The 9,591-nt window shown below is 33.4% G+C and overlaps 1 protein-coding gene across 2 annotated transcripts; it reads left to right on the top strand.

Annotated features, from left to right (window-relative positions):
• Positions 1-1,972: 1,972 nt before the first annotated feature.
• Positions 1,973-3,473, top strand: LOC119829241. Of its 2 annotated transcripts, none has more exons than XM_038351637.1 (2): positions 1,973-2,144; positions 2,451-3,473. In XM_038351637.1, the coding sequence occupies exons 1-2, from the start codon at positions 2,051-2,053 to the stop codon at positions 3,122-3,124; spliced, it is 768 nt and encodes a 255-aa protein (XP_038207565.1). In that variant the 5' UTR covers positions 1,973-2,050; the 3' UTR covers positions 3,125-3,473. The 2 variants fall into 2 exon arrangements, with proteins under 2 accessions (XP_038207565.1, XP_038207564.1); XM_038351636.1 differs by having other exon boundaries at positions 2,433-3,473.
• The last annotated feature ends 6,118 nt before the right edge of the window (positions 3,474-9,591 follow it).

Raw genomic sequence — 9,591 nt, 5'->3', positions numbered from 1 at the left:
CAACCAGCTCGCCGGTCCCAACAGACAGTCTGTCGCTATTTTCTCACATAATAACTGCGCATCATGCCTCATAAACATATCAAAAGAGATAAAATCGGTCATCCAGTCCACTTCGAGACAAAAGGTTTGCATACAAATATCGCAATTCATTTTTCCGACAGGAGCCACTATGTACGGTTCATTCGTAAATTTGACTGTTACGACCGTTTAAGAGGCTATATGGCTTGGTCAGCGATGTTATCTGGGCGGTAGAAAGAAACCGATTGTATCAACACTAGGTAGCAACGTCGTGCCTAAAATACATATCAAATGATACCATTATTTAAATTTTATCGGTCCCCATCTACACGTGGGGTTACTTATCGTTAATATCATTGAGTTCAAATTTTAAATAATGTGGCAGTATTGCACGGATTTACTGTAGATTTCAATATCTTTGCGTTAAAAATGTTCCTTGTTATCTAATTTTAATGAAGCATTTCAAAATGAAATACGTTTTTTTTAGCTTATTGATTGCTAAAATAGCGCTTATATTATTGGACAAACATATTTCCTTCACACTTCTCACGCACTGACGCACCCAAAGCTCGCAAGGCTCATATGAATAACAATCAGATAAATGTGATATTAATTTAAACAAGCCAATTAAAGCCAAATAAAATCGTATCGCAGATTTTTATTCAGGATCACTCATATTAAATCTGTTATGCCTTTAAATAAGTAAAATAATCTTTTATAAATAAGTATATGTTGTACCTAATCACGAAATTGACTAAAAAAAGCAAATAAATGCGGAAATGCCATTGTAGCATCGCCGGGATATCATTGAATGAATACATTACTTATAATTCCACTATATCTCCAATCGCCTACTTATTTATTTAAAGCACTTCTTGCGAGCCTATTTAAAAACAATTCTTTAACAAGAACTCAGGATCCCGATAATGCTGAACGCAATGAATTTCCTCAATACATTATACAATCCCGTTGTCCCTTCTAAGAAATCCAGTAAAAAGCTTCTTGGCGCTAGGTTATAAATCTTCATGAATGAACCTTATCATTGTTATTAACATTTGTGTATGCAGTCCAAGCGCATATACTTGCAACCAATGGCGCCTTTGTATTGTAAACTCACACGATATTTCACGATGGAGTAAATCGTATCAATGCCTTATTGAAATGCAGTCAGTGTTAGCTACATGAATAACTATTAACACTCTTTGTTAGGATTAACGATTCCAGGCGTTTATTTATTAAGGGCGATCGTAGTTCATATGATCTAGTATTTATAATTTCAATAATGAAAATTCTTTACGGCAGAGCGTTTGCAGAGAACTTACGCTAATCGAATAAAGAAATATTTACAGGCAAATTCGTTGCTATCATAGGTTGTAGGATGTCCCAGTAAGTAACGTTAGTAGAGGCACAGTTAATACAAAACTATACTGTAGATATGGTATCTAAAAAAGAAAATCATAATCTATACCAATCTATACTAATATTATAAAGCTAAAGAGTTTGTTTGTTTGTTTGAACACACTAATCTCAGGAACTACTGGTCCGATTTGAAAAATTCTTTCAGTGTTAGATAGCCCATTTATTGAGGAAGGCTACATATGTACCACGGGCGAAGTTGGGGGCGGATCGCTAGTATAAGAATATAAGATTAAGGTCCATTCCATATGGCTAACTTGTACCATATATTTATTTCTGTTTTGTAGATTGTTTATCCCATTCGCTCCAAATGCATTTATGACTCAGCAGTGCAATTAGAAGTGGGCCACAGGCGCCAAACAGTTAGACAGATTTATAGATACGTGTCCAGAATCAGCCTAGACCAATTGATAACGGGCTAAAGCTCAGCCCAACCGCGTAAAATGATCGGTTCGGGCGCAGACGCTGGCGATGTGCCCTGAATGACAATCAGTTCAAACCAAATGGACTATATAATGCGTCGCCAGGTTTTGTACAACACTAACTCGAAAGCAGCTAAACGCACAACACCCTTCGCAACACTAAGGGTTATTCAGTGCCACTTGAAAAAACAAAAATGAAGGCAGTAACCGTGGTCCTTGTTGTTGCCTGCGCGCTGTGGGAAGTCACGGGATACCCATTCCCCTATTATGGAGCTAATGTGGATTCTTGTGAGTTAATACAAACATTTTTTCTATATTTCTTAAAATATGGGAAAAATATTTTTTCAGTTCTTTTGAACTCTCCAAAGCATTTTATTTGAAGAATTAAAATATTTCAATTATTTTCAAAAAAAAGTAGTAGATATTTTCTGTTTAATTTCCAACGATATCAAACTAAATCTCTGTTACTTGTTGATGTTTGTTTTATGTAGTAATACATATTAATAATAATTGCGCAGACTAAATAACACGTTATTACAAAAAAAATACCAATTTTATTATATGATTAACTTCCAGATTCATATGGTTCTGTAGACAGAAACCGTGGAGCTATGGTCCTGAGCCGATACTACAACCCTTACTACAACCCTCGGGCTATCGGTGGTAGTATGGCAGCCTTCATGTTCAAACCAGAAGAGCAATACACCCCACAAACGAGCCAATACTACGTGCCAGACAGACGCCGCCAGACCGTAGAAGAAAACTACGTGCCACAACAAAACGAAGTGTATTATCAAACTCCGGAACAACCCGCCGTTCCCGAACAATCTTATGTTCCCGAACAATCATTTGTTCCTGCAGAACAACCCGCCGAACTACCCGCCATTACAGAAGCCACAGAAATCGCGGACCCAACCGAAAAGATCGAATCCCCAACAACAGTGAAAGCTGTGTCAGTCCCAGAAATAACAGAACCTGAAGTTGAAGAAGTTGCAGAGCCCGCTCCTGTACCAAGGAAGCGTGTGACCAAGAAGAAGCAAGTGAAGAGGCCCGTCGATGAGGAAGAAGAAGAAGGCGATGACTACCCCAGAATCCCAAGTGGTGCATACTTCCCCATGTTCTTCGGCTACGGTGGCAGAGGTGCCCAAGGCGCTCCCCAAGGAGCGACAGCGATCGCTAACGCCTTCAGCACTGGTCGCGGCGGCGTTGCTACCAGCCATGCTACAGCTTATGGAACCAGACCCGAAAATAAACAGAGTCAATATTAATATACTAAAGATAAAATAGAGCCTTTGAAAGCAAACCTTCGACGTAGTGTGTAAAAGTGACATCTAGTGGAAATCGTATACAATATTTGCAATATCTGCAGAATTGCAAATAATGGTTTGAGTCCGAGTATAAAATTACGACGATCAAAAACAGATGGCGCACAAAACAAAGAGCTTATCAAAGGAATAATATATTGTTCTATATCCATGCAGAAACGTTTTAATTTGTTATATATAATTAAATAAGCAATTGTAGATCAACTTGTGACGTAAAAATTGCCAGAAATTTAGTTAAGTTTTTGTAAAACTTTAAGTGTAAAACGTTGAATAAATTGCCATTAAATCTGTACCGCTGGGTTTTTCATTTCCCTCCATTGTGCTTATTAAATTTCTCAAGGTCTTTGAGGTACACTTTGACTTATATTTTATGAGTTCAATCTAATGTCTAAGCGAGTAAAAAATAGATTTACACATTGTAAACGTAGTTAAATTTTTTACATACAGTGTGAACTTGTTTACTTGTACTCTTACATTTGATTATCGTCGCAAGTACAAATGGTAACACAAATTTGTAAATATCCATATTCTTTCCTTAACCTTCGAGTCCTTTCCTTTATTTCTTTTGTTAATTCCTCTCCAATTTGAAGTGGGCATTCTATTTGTAGAGGTAAAAAGTCTACAATCGACCTTACGCCTCCAAATGTTCATGGGCGGTGGTAGCGCTTACCATCAGGCGATCCGCTAGCTCCATTGCCGACGACGACATAAAAAAATAATTATGTACGTATTTTGACCGTCATGTTATTAGAGATACATGTACAAATTGGAATTTTGTAGTGCCACCTAAAGGGAAACTACTCTTAATACTATATAGTTAGAAATTATTACCAACAACATTCACTTTATCAACAACGAAACGAATGCATGCAATGAAACAACCGTCCTGAATATCTGAATAAATAGTGGGTATCAAATTTGAAACTACAATTATGATTTTGTTTGATTGTACGTTAATTGAATAAAAACGCAAATTATGAAGAAAATCATTGTGTAATAATAATAAATGAATAAAATAGAGAATAATTATATACTTGAAGCTACTCATTGTTATTGTATAAGATGGAATTCCAAAATATACTTTTTCTTTTATCAAATATTAAAATAGATTAGTAAAAAGCAATTTTTTCTAATAATATTAATCCATAGATACATCCCTATAGATTTATGTGGTTTTTGATAGATGATTGATTCCAATTATAACATTCCATAGAAAACCCTATAAAACCGCACATAACAAATCATTATCGACTATTGTTTTTTTTATACTTATACATTTTTTATCCAACTCATTGCCCTTTAGATTATTTTCAAGTATTGCTTATCTAATTAATCCATAAAAGGAAAAGATCAGAGTCGGCAAGTAATCACGTAACAACTAATGTTTACAAATAAATTTACTATTTAATAATAACTTGATTTATCATCAACCCTGACATTATATAAAGCGCCTCCGACGCCTATAATAAACGATATATTCAATATCATGAATCTTTTGTTAACATAAATGATGTAACGATTCATACAGGATGTGGTTTCGATAAGATGCATCTGTCGTGACTCGATCTGCGTTTACATTGAATGGCTATCATAAATAACTGTATAATTGACATTATGTGAATTATTCGAGTACATTTTTGTTTCGTCCTGAAGATGCCTCGGCATTTTCCATCCATTTAAACCAGGTAAACCATGAATATGAAAGTGTTGATTAATAAGTGGATGCTTACTTTTAAGTTTGTGAGCTTTTTAGAGATATTTAAGTGGTTCGGATTCCGCAGTCCGTACTTGAAAAAAAAAAATAGAAGCCTTAAAAAACAATGAAGTAATCCTATCACTTCATTGTCCGTCCGAATGCCTAACTTATGTCCTTTTTTCCCACACTTGCCGGTTTTTCATCTCCTCAAAACTGTCGGTAGTTGTAAAGTGTTGAAGATATTAATATTTGTTGTTTATAATAAGGCCTCACATCAATTTATAGCAATATGTAAAAGGTTTTATCTCTATATATATACAAAAAACCCTCCAAAATTTTGTTGAAATTGCTTGTACAATTAATTTTTTGTTGAACAAATTACATATTTGTAGTTATTAACGCCTTACCGTAATTTACTGGTAGTTTTTTTGAATCCATTGATATGATGTTTTTTGTATATCAATAGATAACTCACTGTTTTGACAATATACGCAGCGAATATGAAAAACTTTATAAGCTTGCTAGGTTCTTAACAATTGATCGGGAACGAATTCTAACAAATACCCGTGGAAACATTATTATTGCTGCTCGACAGCACACAGAGGGGTTTTAGTCAACAGGAATCCGACATACGGCCGATCAAATCAAATCTTGCATAGATACCCACGGCCTCTTCCCCGGGAGCCGTGGGTAGAATATATATATGTGTATAGATACCCAGGCAAGATTTCCCTCCTACAAAAAGTATTCTTATTAATTGCTTAGCGAAATATTAGTGAGATAATTTTACTTTCATCACTCTCTTCAAATCATTACTCTCTTCAAAATGATAATATGGAATATTTTAATTCATAATTCTATATAATATTAATACCATACACAAACCAGAAAATTAAAAGCACATTTGTCTATTGTGATGTTTTCTGCTATTTTAGCTTATCGTGGTTAATAACGCCTTTAAAGTCGACAATCGTTAGAATTATTACGCGCCTGCTGATTTTTATCAGCAATATTTAGTTATAATGACAATATTTTTTTGTCTTTTAAATCATTGATCAGATATATGTCATTTGTACACACGTTATACTTTGGAGTATACCCCCGTATCGGAAATTCTGAGACGCCAGCTGGATATAAATGCCGGTGAAGACTAATAAAAAATCTTGATCAGATAATGCGTAGAAAGCTGAAAATATAAGCTAGAAAAAAATGATTTAAATGGACGTTTAACTAGTACACGAAATATAATATTGAGAACTTCTAAATGAAAGAGAGACTAAAAAGATGAAATTAATCAGTATAATTAAACCTTTGACCCATTCTTTAGAAAAAGAGGATTTTCCTTTAGCAACTTGTCGGACCTAAGTTCTTTGGATGTACCAAATTCATAATTATAAAGTAAAAATCTCACTCCATATCAATAAATTAAGACGATTTCTAAATACATTGCAATGCATTTAATTAAAAAAATTTACTGTTACCACAACTACATTACTTAGACATAGTTCGTTATTTAAACAATTCGATTAAACAAAGCTCATAACAATCCCAAAAAAAGAAACATTTAACGCCGAGTTACAAAAACTCAAAGATTCATACTCTGATTATACTCAATTCACCTTCAAACTAGTGACTTGCATTGTAATATTTCATTATAATCCCAGCATTTGTATGTAACGAGACTAATAAAATATTCGCGATGAATTAAGCCGGATGCATACTTGTTGCGACAAAGGCTCTTCTATTTTTGTTTAGAAAAACGCGATATTCAATTATGGTAAATGTTTTGTTACAGTAGCAAGATAAATTATTGAGAGAGAGAGACTACCTAAAATTACGTATTCATAGTATAATGGAATGAAATAAAGGAAATGAGATTAAATAGATGTGAAACTAATATTGTAAATTAAAAAGTTTTCAATTCAAAATCGAATTAATTCCCTTTGCCCCTTCAAATCATAATCGAACAGATTTGAATGAAATTTGACATTATGAAGCTCACTTTTTTCACTACAAAGGGCCGCGGCTAATAAACAGATATAATAAACAAATAAAAAATCGGCCAAGTGCGAGTCTGACTCGCGACACTAACGGTTCTGTACAAATAAGCTGAAAAGCAACTGCAATAAAAGCCTAACATCGTGGCTGAACTATGATGACAACCTGGTGACATTAAAACAGCCAGCGAAGTCTTAGTGATGGCGTCCCATCTTACTCTTTGGGCACGTTATTCGGAACCCTAACAATTATCAACTCCAAGTATCAGATACTACGATCCGCGCCGAAAAAGTTAACAATGGGCCTTGATTATCACGCATTGTGATGTCTAGCACAACAATACAATGTCAAGGTGTGACCCCAGGCCTTGGAATTACCTCCACGTCGATCTTATCGCCTGGTACATACACGACGAGCAAAAAGCTTAAAGTTTTGTCAAAATACGATCACGATTCGATCCTACATGAAATTATTATGACGCATGTTGGGACGCTTATTTTTTCCCATGACTAATTTCATAATACTTTAAATTCATACAACGCGGCGCGACCGCGGCGGATTGAAAGCGTCAATGCTCTGATGCCGTTTTACCACTTAAAAAAACTTTGTTTCGGAGAAATTCCATGGAAGACATGCTAATTATTATATAACTATGATTATGTACTAGTTATATTCTACCAGTTACACACTTACACCCAGTTATCTATGCACATATGTATATTTATAGGTAATATATTCCAAAATAAACTGATAGCTAATATTTGGTAAGATATTATAAGGTATCAGTACCGTATTATTTGCAAAAACTTAATGTATAATGTGACGATAAATTAACACATTAATTATTTAATTCAAAAGTCTTATACAACAATACACATCAAGGTACAATTTATGATGGCTATGTAACGAATATTAAATATTCAATAAACTCCGTGCAGTATATTGTTATAATTTTGAAACTACTAATTCATTTTAAGGTATACTATTGATAGATACATTTAATTGGGAAAAATACGATTTAATTTTTTTTACAATTCATGCAGATCGTTATCTTACATCTTTAAACGAGCAATTCTTGTATATATATATATATAATTGGAATCTCGGAATCGGCTACAACGATTTTCATGAAATTTAGTATATAGGGGGTTTCGGGGGCGATAAATCGATCTAGCTAGGAATCTTTTTTAGAAAATGTCATATTCGTGTTTTATTCGTGTTTTATCGACTTCATTTACTTTTTTAACAAATAGGAGGCGTTTGAGTAGTCCCAATTTATTATGACTCTTCCTGACATCTATTGGCGAATAATAATACTATAAATGCGAAAGTTTGTGAGGATGGATGCATATGTATGTGTGCGTCTGTTACTCTTTCACGCAAAAACTACTAAACCGATTGCAATAAAATTTGCTTCTATATTCCTACGGGATACGGACTTACGCGGTTTCAACCGCGGGTCACAGCTAGTGATTTTTAAATCGAACATTTCAATAGTCACGTGATCCGCCAAAAAAACAAAATATTACATATAATACAGGTACAGGTCGAATATATACATACAAAACTCAGCCACAATTGGGTAAAAAAATATATAGGCAACACTCTAATAGTATTATGTTATCTGTGACTGTAATCACAAAAAAAATTAAAGGCGGTAAAACATGTACACATAAATTTAAATACATAACCTTTTGGAAAATGTAAATATATTATTTAGTTAGATCTCATATTAACATGAACATTTTAAAGTTTATATTTACTTATTCCGCTGATGAAGATCAAAAGTTAATTGAAAAAGCAAATAAACAATAATTGTATAGTCAACGTAATTAAAAGGTTATAATGGTTATCATAATTACGCTGTTAATTATTATTTGTCATTATCGATTTTCCGAATTATAAATTTCATGTTAACAAAATAGATTGCATTCTTTAGATTTCTAAGTATGTAAAAACGTGAATAAATATAAACTGATGACATCATTATTTGCAACACCTCGTTTTCTTGGCGGGAAATTAACAATTATCATAATTTTCTTAATTAGTGGAATTATTAGACACCATTATTATAGCATCGATTGTCAGCTGTCTTCAGTGGGCTATTGAATAGTAGTTGGAAATTATCATCATAGATTTTTCTTTATTCTATGTTTTCGTTAGTAAGTACAAATCTAATACTAATTTAAAAGGTTTTTTTTAATTTACGCTTTATACAGCATATACACATATATAAAATAAAATAAACCATTTCCCGCTTTGATTACCAACCAAGGCATAATAAGTTTAAATATTTGTAACATGCCTAGAATTTACACAATTTTCTAAACAGATCCACAATTAGAAATACTTAATTTATCATCTTAGGCGTATTTTGTTTTTTAATTAGTATATACATCTGAGTATGTCTCGATTCCCAGATTTTCTAATTTACTTTAATTTTGAAATTAAAAAAACAATGTGTGTCATTTAGTGTAGGATATTATTTACGCGGGAGATTCAAATTTGGAATTATCATGGAACGTAATATTGCCATTATAATAATTTCAAAGAAATTTACTCAATAGATGTGTTTGCATAACATTGGCTTATCAATAATTAATTATAATTTATTGGTTTAAGTTCTGAAAATCAGCGTACACGAGCACGCACGGTTCTGTATCAAAAAAACCATTAGTTTTCCCCGTACTTAGTATTCTTGTGAACTTGTTTATGC

This window comes from Zerene cesonia, chromosome 10 (assembly GCF_012273895.1).
Source record: "Zerene cesonia ecotype Mississippi chromosome 10, Zerene_cesonia_1.1, whole genome shotgun sequence".
Classification (NCBI taxonomy): domain Eukaryota; kingdom Metazoa; phylum Arthropoda; class Insecta; order Lepidoptera; family Pieridae; genus Zerene; species Zerene cesonia.
The sequence above is the reverse complement of the archived record's forward strand: the minus strand, read 5'-3'. Positions and strand labels throughout refer to the sequence as shown.

What these genes read in the sequence shown, in the direction of transcription:
- LOC119829241 (XM_038351636.1), top strand. Translation starts at nt 2,051, where the DNA reads ATGAAGGCAGTAACCGTGGTCCTTGTTGTTGCCTGCGCGCTGTGGGAA. An exon ending in TGGAGCTAATGTGGATTCTT is followed by an intron (nt 2,145 to 2,432) that starts GTGAGTTAATAC and finishes ATTAACTTCCAG; the next exon opens with ATTCATATGGTTCTGTAGAC.